The 17864-nt window shown below is 49.5% G+C and overlaps 1 protein-coding gene across 1 annotated transcript in view; it reads right to left on the bottom strand.

Annotated features, from left to right (window-relative positions):
* Window positions 1-8995, bottom strand: part of KIF13B (kinesin family member 13B) — a 199630-nt gene extending 190635 nt beyond the window's left edge. The window contains 1 exon segment of the mRNA XM_083494982.1: window positions 8850-8995. Within this exon segment, the coding sequence (XP_083351108.1) occupies window positions 8850-8904 (55 nt within the window). The 5' untranslated portion in view covers window positions 8905-8995.
* Between the last annotated feature and the right edge of the window lie 8869 nt (window positions 8996-17864).

The following is a 17864-nucleotide window of genomic DNA, read 5'->3' as shown; positions in this document are numbered from 1 at the left end:
AATGCTGAGCTAAATGGCTCGCCGAACAGAATTTTGTAGAATCGTAGAGCTGGAAGGGGTTCACCAAGGGTCATCTAGTCCAACCCCCTGCAATGCAGGGATTTCTTGCCGGGTGTAGGATTCGAACCCACGACCCTGAGATTAAGAGTCTCACACTCGGTATAGAGCACCTTGCCAATGTTCCTATAAGTGCACTGTACAGAAGGATGGCAAGCAACTTTTATGAATAATAATAATAATAATAATAATAGAATAATAATAATTTATTATTTATACCCCGCCCATCTGGCGGGGCTTCCCCAGCCACTCTGGGCGGCTTCCAACCAAATATTAAAATACAGTAATGCATCAAACAGTAAAAGCTTCCCTAAACAGGGCTGCCTTCAGATGTCTTCTAAAAGTCTGGTAGTTGTTGTTCTCTTTGACATCTGGTGGGAGGGCGTTCCACAGGTCGGGTGCCACTACCGAGAAGGCCCCTGCCTGGTTCCCTGTAACTTGGCATCACGCAATGAGGGAACCGCCAGAAGGTCCTCGGCGCTGGACCTCAGTGTCCCGGCAGGACAATGGGGGTGGAGATGCTCCTTCAGGTATACTGGACCGAGGCCATTTAGGGCTTTAAAGGTCAGCACCAACACTTTGAATTGTGCTCGGAAACGTACTGGGAGCCAATGAAGATCTTTCAGGACCAGTGTTATGTGGTCTCGGCGGCTGCTCCCAGTCACCAGTCTAGCTGCCGCATTCTGGATTAGTTGCAGTTTCCGAGTCACCTTCAAAGGTAGCCCCACGTAGAGCTCACTGCAGTAGTCTAAGCAAGAGATAACTAGAGCATGCGCCACTCTGGCGAGACAGTCTACGGGCAGGTAGGGTCTCAGCCTGCGTACCAGATGGAGCTGGTAGACAGCTGCCCTGGACACAGAACTGACCTGCGCCTCCATGGACAGCTGTGAGTCCAGAATGACTCCCAGGCTGCACACCTGGTCCTTCAGGGGCACAGTTACCCCATTTGGGACCAGGGAGTCCTCCACACCTGCCCACCTCCTGTCCCCCCAAAACAGTACTTCTGTCTTGTCAGGATTCAACCTCAATCTGTTAGCCGCCATGAAACTTTGTCCTGGTTTACTAACAATGAGTAATACTGAAGATCCCGGTTACTAAGCCAACATTCACGCAGATGCCCCAACCTCCCAATTTCTGGGAACTATAATTTGAGCTAACTAGCACCATCATGTTGGTGCTAAACCAACAGCCTTGACCCTCATTCCTGGCTGCTAAACTGTGGTTTGGAAAACCCAGGAAATACATCTAGACTTGGTCTATGAACTGTTTGTTGCCACCAAACCGCTGGGTCCTAAATTGAAGCCTGGACCTTGAAAGGTGAATTGCACCCTGGAAGGCGGAAGAGTTAAAAGGACGGGAGCTTTGAACATATGGTCCTAAGGAATGAAGTATTTGTAGCCCAGGGGGCAGAGATCACCAAGCCATCTTCTTCTGATAAGGCTATTGTTAGATGGAACAATGGCATGCGTTAGACACCATTCCTCCAAAGTGACGCAGGAGCCTTGGTGCATGCCACATTCAAAGAGAACAGAGGCAGGATTGATGCAGGAAATAATGCCTCCCCACCCCCCCCCACCCCGGAAAAATCTGCCAGTTTAAAGAAGCTATGGGCAACCCTCCCCTGGTCACATGCATGCGCAAGTTTCAGATGTAAAAATAGATCTACGTTCTGATAACATGTGCCAAAGCAGTATTGCTTTGGGGGTTTGGAATTTGTTAAAAACAAAGGTTAAGAGAGGCCGACTTTGGTCTTATCGCCATCTTTTCTCTGCTTAATGTACATTCTGAATATTTTGTGCATTTAGAATTCGAAAAGGGCACGGGCGTCGGAAGGAATAAAGCGAAGCCAAGACAGACGCAAGCCTGTTTAGTCTTCCGGTTATAATCGGTTTCACACTTTTAAGGAAAGGGGTTCCTTAATCTCCCCCAGCCAAAGCCTGAGAGCCGTTATTCATAGAATCATAGAGTTGGAAGAGACCACAAGGGCCATCGAGTCCAACCCCCTGCCAAGCAGGAAACACCATCAGAGCACTCCTGACATATGGTTGTCAAGCCTCTGCTTAAAGACCTCCAAAGGAGGAGACTCCACCACACTCCTTGGCAGCAAATTCCACTGTCAAACAGCTCTTACTGTCAGGAAGTTCTTCCTAATGTTTAGGTGGAATCTTCTTTCTTGTAGTTTGGATCCATTGCTCCGTGTCTGCTTCTCTGGAGCAGCAGAAAACAACCTTTCTCCCACCTCTATGTGACATCCTTTTATATATTTGAACATGGCTATCATATCACCCCTTAACCTCCTCTTCTCCAGGCTAAACATGCCCAGCTCCCTTAGCCGTTCCTCATAAGGCATCGTTTCCAGGCCTTTGACCATTTTGGTTGCCCTCCTCTGGACACGTTCCAGTTTGTCAGTATCCTTCTTGAACTGTGGTGCCCAGAACTGGACACAGTACTCCAGGTGAGGTCTGACCAGAGCAGAATACAGTGGCACTATTACTTCCCTTGATCTAGATGCTATACAGTGGTGCCCCGCAAGACGAATGCCTCGCAAGACAAAAAACTCGCTAGACGAAAGGTTTTTTCATTCGCGATTTGCCTCGCAAGACGAATTCCCCTATGGGCTTGCTTCGCAAGACGAAAACGTCTTGCGACTTTGTTAAACCGTTTAAACCGTGCTTCGCAAGAAGAAAAATTCGCTAGACAGCAAAAATTGCGGAACGAATTAATTTCGTCTTGCGGGGCACCACTGTACTCCTATTGATGCAGCCCAGAATTGCATTGGCTTTTTTAGCTGCCGCGTCACACTGTTGGCTCATGTCAAGTTTGTGGTCAACCAAGACTCCTAGATCCTTTTCACATGTACTGCTCTCAAGCCAGGTGTCCCCCATCTTGTATTTGTGCCTCTCATTTTTTTTGCCCAAGTGCAATACTTTACATTTCTCCCTGTTAAAGTTCATCTTGTTTGTTTTGGCCCAGTTCTCTAATCTGTCAAGGTCGTTTTGAAGTGTGATCCTGTCCTCTGGGGTGTTAGCCACCCCTCCCAGTTTGGTGTCATCTGCAAATTTGATCAGGATGCCCTTGAGTCCATCATCCAAGTCGTTGATAAAGATGTTGAATAAGACCGGGCCCAAGACAGAACCCTGTGGCACCCCACTAGTCACTCTTCTCCAGGATGAAGAGGAACCATTGATGAGCACCCTTTGGGTTCGGTCAGTCAGCCAGTTACAAATCCACTGAGTGGTAGCATAGTCAAGACCGCATTTTACCAGCTACTTTACAAGAATATCATGGGGCACCTTGTCGAATGCCTTGCTGAAATCAAGGTAGGCTACATCCACTGCGTTCCCTTCATCTATTGCTCTTGTGATGTCTCGTAAAATTCCCTTGTAAGGAGCAGAGGCAGAAAACTTATTTGGGGGTGAAAAAACAGGTGGGCAGATACAGCTTGCGTCAAAGCCCCCCACCAACACACCCCTGACCCCCAGCTCAGGAGAGGTGGTGCAAGTCGCCGCTTTCTGACCCACTTCTATGTGGGAGCCCCTCGCCTTAGGTCTTCCAAGTTTGCGCCAGCAATTTAGAACCAGGAGAGGAGAATGTGCTGGGCATGTCCAGGGTGGGGAGGGCATTTTCTGGCCAGGAGGTGGGAACCTGCACCTGATCTATAGCATTTTTGGAAGACCTATGCAAGGAAAAGAGCCAGGCAGTTGACGCTGTAAAGGGGCCTTTTTGCACTCTGTTGTGGGGTTGGGGGGACGGGGAAGGGGTCAAACCTGTTTTGCCCCAGAGCCCAATTTGATATTTCATGACTTGCAAGTTTTACAAGCCTGGCAGCTTAGCACAAAAGCTATTCAGAAGAGGGATCTTCTACGCTGGCTCAGGAGCACAAATGTTAAAAAGCCAGCGTATCAATAAGTAATAAGGAAACAGATGTTCTGCAAGCTCAGAGATGAAACCTGCCTGCCTGGCCCCTTTGCCCTCAGGTGATGACAAATCCACAATAGTAATTTTTTGTTTAAAACACACACACACATTCAGGAGAAAAAGCTTCCAAGGTTTCACACCCATCAACGTTCCCGTTGCAAAAACTTCAGCAAACCACCACTAAATTATTGTTACCATGGGCAACATTCAGCGTTTAGCCACCCTCGGAGCAAACCTAATGGTTTTGGTTGATTTCAATGGGTCTACTCAAAGTACAAGTGATCCTGGATATCACCCAATTACACAGCATTTCGGCGTGTTTTTCCGTGCCTTATCTTGTTGCAAACTTTGCAATAACTCTGAATGGTGAGAAAGTATGGCTGACTGTGCCTTGCAGGGCTCGGTTGGTACAGCCTGAGACTTTTTATGATCAGGGTCGTGAGTTCGAGTCGGGCAAAAAGATCCCTCCACTGCAGGGGTTAGGACTAGATGACCCCCCCCCTCGAGGGTCCCTTCCAACGCCACGATTCCATGAGAGTTCATGGCCAGTGCAAGTCCCGAATTTCCACTCCAGCACAGCAAAAACAAACAGGCAATCTCAACCCACACCAACTGTTTGCTAATATGCAAAGCTCGTCTCTTTGAAATACGAATTTCCTCGCCTTTGAGCCAACTTGCCAGGAAGGGATGAAGATAGCAGAAGACTTGCTTTGGGGGCATGTCTATACGTGTTGGGCGGGGAGGGGAAACCCTTTGTTTTCAAAGCTGCATTACAACTCCCTGTGTGGGGTGCTATGGGGGGGGCGTGAACCTCTGCAGGGGGAAATGTCCTGCTCCTTCTGGGGTGGTTTGTCCAAATTTGGTCTCCACCCAAGCCGTCAGCATGTGACAACGACCACATCCCAGGAAACAGCCTCAACTGGCCAGCTAAACCAGAAGAAGGCAACTGATGGGTCTCAAACCAGAAGAAGAAGAAGAAGAAGAAGAAGAAGAAGAAGAAGAAGAAGAAGAAGAAGAAGAAGAAGAAGAAGAAGAAGAAGGAGTAGTAGTAGTAGTAGTAGTAGTAGTTTGGATTTGATACCCCGCTTTATCACTACCCGAAGGAGTCTCAAAGCAGCTAACATTCTCCTTTCCCTTCCTCCCCCACAACAAACACTCTGTGAGGTGAGTGGGGCTGAGAGACTTCAGAGAAGTGTGACCAGCCCAAGGTCACCCAGCAGCTGCATGTGGAGGAGCGGGGAAGCGAACCCGGTTCCCCAGATTACGAGACTACCACTCTTAACCACTACACCACACTGGCTCTCAGGGCGTTGGGGATTTCCCCTTTGTGAGAAGACAGGGCACATGGAAGGGATGAGGCCAAGAGTGGGTCTTGTGGTCAAGAAGGTGGTTTCTGCGTGTGCTATAGAGGGAAGTGAGGGGCAGGTGGGGCTCTGGGAAGGGAGCCCATCTAGGAGAAGGAAAACTCTGATCCTAAATCTCCACTGCCTTGCAGAGCATCTTCAGGAGAAGAGAAGGCGAAGGAGAAAACGCTACGCAAATCTGGAGTAGAGTCCATAAAGCATTTGGATGGCACATTGTACACCTGCAAATTCTGCAACCAAACTAGCGCTCAACATCTCGCTCTGCTTTCCTCTGGCCCACATCAGCGAGGCTGAGAGGGGGGTCTTGTTGTCCGAGCAGCCCTGGACCGCCAGACACACTGACCACCAGGATTGCACATCAGGGAGGTTACTTCAGTGCTGCCGGCGCAGCGCTTTGAGTTTGCCCCCGAAGGCGCACTCCATTGTCTCTCGAGGCGGACGGGCGCCAAGAACAATTCCCCGCCTAAACGATTGCAGACCAAGGTCTCTCAGAGTCCTACCTGGAGATACCAAACCAGAGACCTTCCGCAACTAACGACTGCTAAGTAATATGCAAGTGAACCTCAGGTACTTCAAAGCACACCTCTGCAAATTCCACAGTAACATTACAGCAACTCTGGGAACACCCAGAGAACTTGCCTTCCCTTGAGTGCGTGGCAAGGTGACTCTTTTCACGTTGAACAGGACACACCTCGGCTATAATAGTGTTATTGACGCAATCTCCCTCCACGGACCTCCTGTGACCTCACGGTGTGTTGACACCAACCAGCGTTGAGCGGCAAGGGGGGAAAAACAGAAAGTTGCCTGCAGGCACAGGAGCTCAGGAGTTTTTGGGAGCACCCAATTTCCTAACATGCATCTGGCCGCACGCTTAATACCGCAACTGAGCTCGGTTCAAAACGGAGGAGGCCGACTGCAAGGGCAGGAAAAGCGCAGCAGGCTGTTCGCAGCATATCATTTCAAGGTTTCACAGGAAGCAGAATCGCAGAACTGCAGAGGTGGAAGGGACTCCCGAGGGATATCTAGTCCCACCCCACACACAGCGGGTTTCTTTTCGCCTAATGGACTTGGGGAATGCGGAAAAGTCACCCCAAAGGGCAAGGAGGGAGAAGAATGCAAGAAGGAAAGTGGGAGCCTCAACGCTGCAGTTGTGATTCCTGCATTGCAGAGGCCCGGACCAGATACGATATTCAATACGATAATCTTTACTGTCATTGTCCCATACAGAACAACAAAATTGAAAAATCTACATAAGACATTCAAAAACCAACAAGCCAACAACTATCCCAACTTGGTTAGCCCCCTAAAAACTCTGATACCCCATTTTTAAATACAATATACTCCCATAGAGACTCCTTACACTGCGTTCAAAACCAAAATCGCATTTGGGTAGAAACTGTTTCTCAGGCGGCTAATCCTAGTCTTTGTAACCCTGTACCTTCTTCCAGAAGGCAGAAGCTGAAAGAGATCATTTCCGGGGTGCGCACTATCCTGTGCTATCTCTGCTGCTTTCTTATGGCACCTGGAAGCATAGATTTGATCCAAGGTGGGAAGAGTGCGCCCAATTATTCTCTCTGCAGTCTTTACAACCCTGGACAGCATTGTCCTGACCGTGCAGCTCCCAAACCACACACACAGACCATAAGTTAATACACAGTACAATGGTAAAATGCCATCAACAGGTCCTTTGGGTTCCTTGGCTGTACTCCCCGGCCCTGTGACAGGTGAACCCCACATTCTACAAACAGGATGGAGATCTACCTCTTACCAGGCCACCCTAGTGCCAATGCATAGGGAGCTGCCCCCTGCCAGCTCAAGCCATTCACCCCACTCTGACTGGCAGCAGCAGTCCAAGGACTCAGCCAAGTCCCTTGAGATCTTTTCACCTGGAGGTCTGAGGATTGAACCTACAAACCTCCCACAGCACCAGTTTCCCGTTTTACTTTCTCAGAGTTTGGGGTCTCTTCTGACCCCCCCAGACATCACCTACCCCCCCCCCCATGAAGAAGCTGTCCCTCCAAATGCAGTATTTTTGCACATTCCCTCTCTGCCTTCCAAGCCAGGGCAAAGCTTTCTCATCTGCCGCTCCCCATGGTTTTTTTTTTGGGGGGGGGGCAATCTCTGCCCATCAAATCAAAGCAGCCCCTTCCTCGTAGCTCCTGAATGGAGTTCACTCTTCTTCCCCCCCCCCGCCGTCTCATTTTGAAAGGGGGGGGTCACCCCTGCCCAATTTTATTTGGGGTGGGGGGATCTTCTCTTAGTACTCTGTTACCCCTCCGGTGTTTTGTCCCCCCCCCTCTCTCCTTCAGCTTCTCGTGAGTGGCGGGTGCCCTTCCAACTTCATTTAGATTGGGGGGTGTCTTTCCTTCTCCCCCAGGAACACAACTCTGCCCATTTTGCAAGTCCCCCTTCACCCTCCGCGCACCGTTTTCAGGCGAAGGGGAGACCCTATTTTCCTTCTCCCTCCCCACTCCTTCAAACAACCCCCTGCGCGATATTTTCCTTCTCTCCCACCACCACCTTTCAGAAGGCAGGGGGGTCGACCTCCCCCCTCTAATCCCTTAGGGCAAGACTCCCCACATCCACCCCCCATTTGTGTGTGGGGGGGGGTGCTTCCTCATCTCCCTATATCTCAGCTGAGGGGACGTCACCACCTTTCTTTTTGGGGGGTGGGGTCTCCCCTTTCCCATGTTTTCATTGGGGTTAAGGTTCTTCCTTTAACGGGGGTCTCTTTTCCCCTTTTGGAGGTGGTCTCCCCTTTCCCCAACTTTCACTGGGGGAGGGATCTTCCTGGGGAGGGGAGATTCCCTTTTCCTAGGTTTCCACCAGGTGTGGGGGAATTATTCCTTTTTCAGGGGGTCTCCTGTTTCCCTTTTTGGAGGTGGCCTCCCCTTTCTCCTACTTTCACTGGCACAGTTTTCTTCTGTTTGGGGGGGGGGGATTCCCCTTTTCCTATGTTTCCACCGGGGAATGAATTCTTCCTTTTTGGGGGTGGGGGGTCTCCTCTGCTTCCCTTTTTGGAGGTGGTCTCCCCTTTCCCTTACTTTCACTGGGGGAAGGATCTTCCAGGGGGGGGGGATTCCCCTTTTCCTATGTTCCCACCGGGGGCGGGGGAATTATTCCTTTTTAGGGGGGTCTCCTCTGTTCCCCTTTGTGGAGGTGGCCTCCCCTTTCTCCTACTTTCACTGGCACAGATTTCTTCCCTGTTTTTTGGGGGGGTTCCCCTTTTCCTATGTTTCCACCGGGTGTGGGAAATTCTGCCTTTTTAGGGGGGTCTCCTCTGCTTCTCTTTTTGGAGGTGGTCTCTCCTTTCCCCTACTTTCACTAGAGGAGGGGTCTTCCTGGGGGGGCGGAATGTTTCCACCGAAGATTTTTCCTTTCTTGGGTGGGGGGTCTCTCCTCTTCTCCCTCCCCCTTTTCCCCATGTTTTGGGGTGCCTCCCTTCCCCCCTCTCCCTCTCTCCTTTTTTGGGGGGGGTCTCATCTTCTCCCCTCTCTCCCCACGACTCACCCCTCCTGTTCATGGGCCGGACCCGCACGGCCACCTTCACTTTGGAGTCCCCCATCTCCGCCAAAGCAGCGCCTCTCCCGCCGCCGCCGCCGCCGCTCCTCTCCGGGTCTCTCCAGGCTTCCGTCTTCGCGGACGAGGCGGAGCGCAGCCACGACTCCCTCCAGGACTACGGCGACCGGCATGCACCGCGGCGTCTCCAGCGCCACTCTTTCGACCCCTCTCGGCTCCCGTCGGCGGCCGGCCGGCAGCCCCGCTGCCTGACGGGAAACGTGGTCCTGGGAGCAGCCAGGACCGGTACGGAGGGACCGAAGGCCGCTGGGAATTGTAGTCCGCCGAAAAGGGGACGGAGAAAGAGAAAGAGAGAGAATGGAAAGGCCCGAAGGAGCTTCGCCCGGCGCGGTGCGTCCTGGGAAGCGTAGTCCCGCGCGGCAATTCGCAGGTGCGGTTCCAGAGAGGAGGGAGGCGGCTCGTTTCCGCGGTCCTGATTGGCTGGCGGCTCTCTCTCGCGGCTGAGCGCTCACCTGCGCGCAGAATTCCCCGCACGCAGAGAAGTAGCCCGTCGGGGAGAGCCGTGCAGCCTGAGGAGCTAGGTTTCTAGGTGCAGCCTGGGCCGGATTGAGGTTGGATGAGGCCCTAAGCTATTTTTTTGTGTTGAATATATGCTATATGGTAATTGATGGACCTAACAGGTATCTCAAGTCATTTGCACATAACAAAATATGCATTTTATCAAAGTACAGTGGTACCTCGGGATGCGAACGGGATCCGTTCCGGAGCCCCGTTCGCATCCAGAAGCAAGCAAACGTAACTAGTGACGGCAGGTCTGCGCACATGCACGTCACTTTTTGCCACTTTCTGCGCATGCGCGTGACATCATTTTGAGCGTCTGCGCATGCACGAGCAGCAAAACCCGGATGTAACGCGCTCAACATGAAGCATATTCAACCCGAGGTATGACTGTAATGGCTGAACTGAAATACAGTTAAGAATAAGTATATTAATAGGGAAATACAGTTAAGAAGGCTGATCGCCAAAGAGTTGATGCTTTTGAATTCTGGTGCTGGAGGAGACTTTTGAGAGTCCCATGGACTGCAAGAAGATCCAACCTCTCCATTCTGAAGGAAATCAGCCCTGAGTGCTCACTGGAAGGACAGATCCTGAAGCTGAGGCTCCAAGACTTTGGCCACCTCATGAGAAGAGAAGACTCCCTGGAAAAGACCCTGATGTTGGGAAAGATGGAGGGCACAAGGAGAAGGGGACGACAGAGGACGAGATGGTGGGACAGTGTTCTCGAAGCTACCAGCATGAGTTTGACCAAACTGCGGGAGGCAGTGGAAGACAGGAGGGCCTGGCGTGCTCTGGTCCAGCCTGATACAAACCCTTAAGTATCCCATTTATACCCAATTAAATATTGTGCCGCTGCAACAATATTACTATTATATTATTATTATTTATTAAATTTATTTACTGCAGTTCATCTGAATTCATGGAGAGGTCTTTCCAGAGCCTGGCCTAAACAGGAAGACTCTGATTTTAACTTTGTCCTTCGTTCATTTCATGCCTCTTTTACCTCTTCATCCCTTTGCCTGAATTTTCTCCCTGCAGATCTGAGCTACCTGGTCTTGCTTGCGGCACAGCAACAAACCATTAGGCATCCGCCATTTGTCTGCTTGCTTATTGCCCATGCAGTTTGTCCCAGTTTCCCTCCCAGTTCCTTCTCCTGCTTTTCTTCATTTACAGGTTACTTTTGCTCGGTGCACTGATCAAAGCATCATTGAAATCAAATCTGAGTAGGATGGCTGGGTCACACCCATCCCCCCCCTTTTTTCCTTTTTGCCCTGCGGCTGAATCAGGTTGCGCTCATGTGCCTCTGTGCACTAAATAAATTCCGCGCAAAAGGAGATGCGGAGGCAGTTCCTGTTTAGGCGGCATTTAAATCATAGCGTGCGCGAGTCATAGACGAAATTAATTTGAGAAATTATCCCGAGTGAAATCAGGAGGCGGGTGGAGCGGAATGCAGAAAGGCGAGCACTCGCGCAATAATAACACAGCGGAATATGCTTTTGGGGTTGCTTTTGTGATAATATTTGGTTTGTAACAAAATCAAGAGTAGTTTGTGGCCTCTTCGAAACAGCAGCCTGGTTCTGCTATTCCTACTATACTCACTGAAGATGAGTCTTCTCCCAGCCCCATACGCACATCTAGGGTTGCCCCGCTCCTAGTATTATTATATTGTTGTCGTTTAGTCATAGAATCATAGAGTTGGAATAGACCACAAGGGCCATCGAGTTTAACCCCCTGCCAAGCAGGAAACACCACCAGAGCACTCCTGACATATGGTTGTCAAGCCTCTGCTTAAAGACCTCCAAAGTAGGAGACTCCACCACACTCCTGGGCAGCAAATTCCACTGTCAAACAGCTCTTACTGTCAGGATGTTCTTCCTAATGTTTAGGTGGAATCTTCTTTCTTGTAGTTTGGATCCATTGCTCCATGTCCGCTTCTCTGGAGCAGCAGAAAACAACCTTTCTCCCTCCTCTATGTGACATCCTTTTATATATTTGAACATGGCTATCATATCACCCCTTAACCTCCTCTTCTCCAGGCTAAACATGCCCAGCTCCCTTAGCCGTTCCTCATAAGGCATCGTTTCCAGGCCTTTGACCATTTTGGTTGCCCTCCTCTGGACACGTTCCAGTTTGTCAGTGTCCTTCTTGAACTGTGGTGCCCAGAACTGGACACAGTACTCCAGGTGAGGTCTGACCAGAGCAGAATACAGTGGCACTATTACTTCCCTTGATCTAGATGCTATACTCTTATTGATGAGGCCCAGAATTGCATTGGCTTTTTTAGCTGCTGCGTCACACTGTTGGCTCATGTCAAGTTTGTGGTCAACCAAGACTCCTAGATCCTTTTCACATGTACTGCTCTCAAGCCAGGTATCCCCCATCTTGTATTTGTGCCTCTCATTTTTTTTTGCCCAAGTGCAATACTTTACATTTCTCCCTGTTAAAGTTCATCTTGTTTGTTTTGGCCCAGTTCTCTAATCTGTCAAGGTCGTTTTGAAGTGTGATCCTGACCTCTGGGTAGTCGTTTAGTCGTGTCCGACTCTTCGTGGCCCCCTGAACCAGAGCACACCAGGCACTCCTGTCTTCCACTGCCTCCCGCAGTTTGGTCAAACTCATGTTGGTAGCTTCAAGAACACTGTCCCACCATCTCGTCCTCTGCCGTGCCCTTCTCCTTGTGCCCTTAGTTTGCCTACCCATGGCCTAGGGGGTGGAGCAACTCCCCCTGCCCTGCCCCTTTTTGGGGAACCTTTCTAGGCATAAATTACACACCAACGTAAGTTTTGCTGGCTGAGCTGGGGTGAGGGGCCTGTGCTGCCAAGCCCCAGCTAAGCTATGAAGGACCACTACCCTCCAAATCCAAATTCCCTCCTCCCATGTAACAGACCTTGCAGAAGAGCAGCCAGTCAGCAGAGGTTGTGCTAAGATAGACAAGTCCGTCATTTTGCTTAGCACAAAGCTACTTCACCGATTCGAATAGATCTAGGCCACGTATATGTAGGTCCAGACCTTATCTTCAGCGGCAGTCATTTGTTATTTTTTGCACCCTGCTCCATGTTAGTCACAGCACTCAACTTCCCTCCTCCGCCCAGTAGATACTGGAAATCCTGTTTAGGAGGACCCCACCTTGGTCTGGCCTGAGGCCGCCACACCCTTTGGCTTCCAGGATTGCACCGGCCATTGGCCACACCCTGTCTGGCTTCTCAGATCTCACCAGGGTTCCCTGCTCACAGGTTCCAAGCCTCCGTTTGCAATGTTAGGGACTAGAAACCTGTTTTGTTTTTAAAACATACAGTGAGAGATTAAAAAAAAACGTGTCTCAGGAGACTGTATCCTGTGGCAGGATGCATGGAGGGACTCATGCTGAGGGCTGATCTCACTGCGTATTTTAACGTAAGTCATATGCATGCCAATCTCCAAAAGGTAAAGGGACCGCTGACCGTTAAGTCCAGTCGCGGACGACTCTGGGGTTGCGGCACTCATCTTGCTTTACTGGCCGAGGGAGCCGGCGTACAGCTTCCGGGTCATGTGGCCAGCATGACTATGCCACTTCTAGTGAACTAGAGCAGCCCATGGGAACGTCGTTTACCTTCCCCCGGAGCGGTACCTATTTATCTACTTGCACTTTGACGTGCTTTCGAACTGCTAGGTTGGCAGGAGCAGGGACCGAGCAACGGGAGCTCACCCCGTCGTGGGGATTCGAACCGCCGACCTTCTGATCGGCAAGCCCTAGGCTCAGTGGTTTAGACCACAGCGCCACCCGTGTCCCTTATGCCAATCTCTACCCTGCGTAAAAAAACCCCAAAACCCTTCTCTGACCCCTTCCCCCATGCCATACACCCATCTATCATGGCCTCAACTGGCCTTTTATTTAGACTAAAATCTCTAAACCATCTCAGTCTATCATAAAACATGTGCGTGAGGGACACGGAACAAAAACTGAAATCCCCAAGTCAGCAGAAACCTCTCTTTTGCTAGTTCTGCTTGCAAAAGTCATCAAGACTTAAATCTGTGTCCAGGGGTATGAAAAACCTTCTGAGCAGCTGACTTTATATATGCACCAGTGGCACCTTGTGGACGAGTAAGAAAATTCATCCTGTTGTAATAAAGTTTGTCTGTGGTGTGTTTTTGTTTTTGTTAATGGGAGACATTATTTGTGCAAAGTGTTTTCAATTATAACAGCTCGAATGAAACCCGCAAACTGTCTGCTGGATGCAGGTTGACAAACAATTTTTTTAATCCATTGCACGTTTTGAAAACTAACAATAGATTAATGGATATGAAGAGACACTGGCCAATTAATGGAGAACACTGTTCCAGCTCCTCTGGCCAGAGTAGAGTTGGGTGTAAAGAATTTATATGCTTGATTGGAAATCCACGAATCTGAGAGTGGAAGCTTCTGTTGAAAGCATCTGGGTGCAGATGGGAGGAGAGAGAGAGACGCAAACGTGATGCTGAGATTGCAGAATAAAGTACTACAGACCGCACAGCCCAGGTAACATTTCCCAGAATCAAAACTGCAGTAGTCATTCTGACATATGGAAGTCTGGAAAAATGCCTTCCTGCCTTTGCCTGCTGGCGACTTCATCTCTCAGGAGAAATAATTGTGAGAGACAATGTGGCCTAGTGGTTAGAGCGTCGGACTTGGACCTGTGAGAGCAGGGTTCAGTTTCCCTCTCAGCCTTGAAGCTTACTGGGTGACTATGATCCATCGATTCCAGCATCCTGTTCTGTCAAGGGCACATCCCAGCCAAAGGAATGCACCCAGCACATAGTCAACTGTTTATTGTCAAAAGTAACACCGTTGCTTCTCCAGTTCTGGATACCACCCCACGCCAATGTAACATCCATGCAGCTGTTCCTACGCCCATGCCCTATGGAGCAGTTGCAGCAACTGGGGACCGCTCCCCCTCCGCAAGTTTATGTACGTTCCCCAGACGGACTGCGTGCATGTAGCTGGAGACTGCGCCCACATGGAAGCTGCCTCTGCTCCTCTCTCTTCAGTCCCCTTCTGGTTCTGGGAGACCGGTGGCAGGAGAGGGTGGAGAAGGAGCAGGAGAAGAGTTTGTGTAATGGGTATGGGGTTGCTCGTGCGTAAGTTGCCGCCTCTCCTGGTTATGTTGCCTTGTTAAACCTTTCAGTCTGGGCAGCCCTTCACTTCGTGGCTGCCTCAGTCGCTAGCAGCATCCGTCAGTGGGCGTTTCTTAAATCTTTTCCAACATAAAAGTTGTTTGACACCCAGTCTCCTCCTACTCTCTCTGCGCGGAAGTCTTCTGCGCAGGGTGGGCGTGGGTAGCGGAGGACCCGCGCTCTCCCCGCTGGTGTCCGGTGAAGAGTCCTGGAGCCCTCATCAGCCCCTCTATATCCCTGGTGTTGCGCTGATTTGCTTCCCCATCTGCGGAGCTGCCTCTCTCCCTGCTGGGCCCTTCTCCAGCATCATTTGAGAGCCTTCCCTCCGCCTCTAGCTCCGATGTCAGTTCCCTGACAGTTTGGAATTGATATCCCACTTTATCACTCCCCTAAGGAGTCTCAAAGCAGCTAACATTCTCCTTTCCCTTCCTCCCCCACAACAAACACTCTGTGAGGTGAGTGGGGCTGAGAGACTTCACAGAAGTGTGACTGGCCCAAGGTCACCCAGCAGCTGCATATGGAGGAGTGGGGAAGCCACCCGGTGGATCATCAGAGGTGCTGATGGAAGTCCAAAAAGACTGTATAAGTGATATGTTTTGAGGAACATTTTATCAGTTATATGTTAAAATCAATAAAAAATATTTTTTTAAAAAAAGATGATGACGCAGTGCTGGGGCATGGAAGGACAAGGCCCAGGGGCCAAATGCAGCTCTCTGAGTCTGCCTGTGTGGCCCTCTGAACTTCCCCCAGGACATAGCCCTACTGGGCTCATTTTGCACGCTGAATGTTTTTGCCTGTCTGGAATAGGTCCTTGAACTCTGATCGTGCCTCTGTTTGCCCGGATGAAGGATAGAGGAAGAACGCGGGTGTTCAGAATCCAGCTTCTGTACAAAGGCAAAATGTACCTTTTCTTGCTCCATGTCCTTTTGCCTCTGGCCCCAACCATCACTGGCGTGTGGCCCTCAGAAGTTTGCTTCAAAGGGCAATGCGGCCCTCGGGCTAGGAAAAAAGCTCCATTCCTGGTGTACAGTGGTACCTCGGGTTAAGTACTTAATCTGTTCCGGAGGTCCATTCTTAACCTGAAACTGTTCTTAACCTGAAGCACTACTTTAGCTAATGGCGCCTCCCGGTGCCGCTGTGCCGCCGCCACACAATTTCTGTTCTCATCCTGAAGCAAAGTTTTTTTTAAAAAAAAATATAATTTTTTTTGAATGATTTTATGTTACAAAAAACAATACAACCATACTACCACTAAATATAATTAAGAAATAAAAGTTACATACATTAATATTTAGTTCATTATTTGTTATTTACCGTCTTATTTCCTCCCAAACATTCCATGCAAAAACACACATATGTTCAGACATCCACACACTCACACCCGCACACAAAATGATAATAATGAAATTAAATATTTTTCCTCCCTTTACCTGTAACCTGAAGTGTCTGTAACCTGAGGTACCACTGTAATGGAATAAGCTCATGTATTCAGTGACCACAGAAACATTTTCAAGGTGGGATGTGAGTGTGTGGGGGGGGGATCAAGCATGATGGGTGTCCTGGTATATATTTATTTCCCCCAGGTACATTTTAACACCTGCTGATTTGATTCATTCCTTCAGTATGCTTATTGTGCTAACCAAAAGCCATTGTTGTTGTTTAGTCGTTTAGTCGTGTCTGACTCTTTGTGACCCCCTGGACCAGAGCACGCCAGGCACTCCTGTCTTCCACTGCCTCCCGCAGTTTGGTCAAACTAATGCTGGTAGCTTCGAGAACACTGTCCCACCATCTCGTCCTCTGTCGTCCCCTTCTCCTTGTGGCATACAGAAAAAAAGTAACATCCTTTTTGGGGATTTCCCCCCCCAAGGGCGCTCTCTTGCATGAGCTGGAGAATCAAGAGACCTTTCTAAGGGAAGGCTCTCTGCTCCTGACCTTGTAGCTTAAAGGAAGTGTGTACTTGAGAGGCAACCAGTACTTTGTTGTTTGTTGTTTAGTCGTGTCCGACTCTTTATGACCCCACGGACCAGAGCACGCCAGGCACTCCTGTCTTCCCATGCCTCCTGCAGTTTGGTCAAACTCATGCTGGTAGCTTCGACAACACTATCCAACCATCTCGTCCTCTGTCGTCCCCTTCTCCTTGCGCCCTCAATCTTTCCCAATATCAGGGTCTTTTCCAGGGGGTCTTCTCTTCTCGTGAGGGGGCCAAAGTATTGGAGCCTCAGCTTCAGGATCTGTCCTTCCAGTGAGCACTCAGGGCTGATTTCCTTCAGAATGGATAGGTTTGATCTTGCAGTCCATGGGACTCTCAAGAGTCTCCTCCAGCACCAGAATTCAAAAGCATCCATTCTTCGGCGATCAGCCTTCTTTATGGTCCAGCTCTCACTTCCATACATCACGACTGGGAAAACCATAGCTTTAACTATATGGACCTTTGTTGGCAAGGTGATGTGCCAAAACACAAACATAGCAATAACATAGCAAACATTAGTAATATAGAAGTACCATCAACTAGTTCAACTTCAGATTAAACTTCTGACTCTCCAGAACCGTTTACAGCAATATTATCAGTATTACCAAACTCTCTCTTCCAAATATTTACTGCAGCCAGTGCAAAAAGAGCCATTTTGTGCATCACTCAAAAGAAAACGAAATGTTTCTACCAGGGCGTTCCTGCTTCCGTATTGCAGCAGAGTTTTCAGAAATCTCTCTCTTGGATCAATATACATATAAATGATATAAATAAATTGACTATTGGTCAATGTTTTGCTTCGAATCGTATTATTAGAAAATACACTGCAGAAATTAATTTGTTAATAATATGATGGGCAGCTGGTGAAGTTATATGCTATCATCACATTCAATAATTCATCTTCCAAAGTCAGACTGCTAAAGTCAGACTTGCTAAAGTCAGACTGCTTCTGCACTTGGAAGATGAATTATCACAACAATTTGGCCTCTCCCAGGTGCAAGCCTGGGCAGTATGTATGGAGGTCCTGGGCTGTTCAGATGACAAGACCCCCCCCCCTCTTGGCATCACTGATGTGGTCCAAAGCAGAGCAAGACCTTTGGCATAAGCTTGGCTGCAGGAGTTGCTGTAAGAAGGTATACAAGGTGCCAGCCAATCATCTTAAGGACTCATACCTCAAGGACCGCCTCTTTCCATGTGAACCTACCTGATCCCTGAGATCATCCTCAAAGGCCCTCCTTTGTGTGCCTCCTTCTTGAGAGGTTCAGAGGGTGGCAACACAAGAACAGGGCCTTCTCTGCAGTGGCTCCCTGTCTGTGGAATGCTCACCCCAGGGAAGTTTGCCTGAAGCCTTC

The sequence above is a fragment of the Podarcis liolepis genome (genome assembly GCF_965112155.1).
Source record: "Podarcis liolepis genome assembly, chromosome: 3".
Lineage (NCBI taxonomy): Eukaryota > Metazoa > Chordata > Lepidosauria > Squamata > Lacertidae > Podarcis > Podarcis liolepis.
This window is presented reverse-complemented; position numbering and strand designations above follow the sequence as displayed.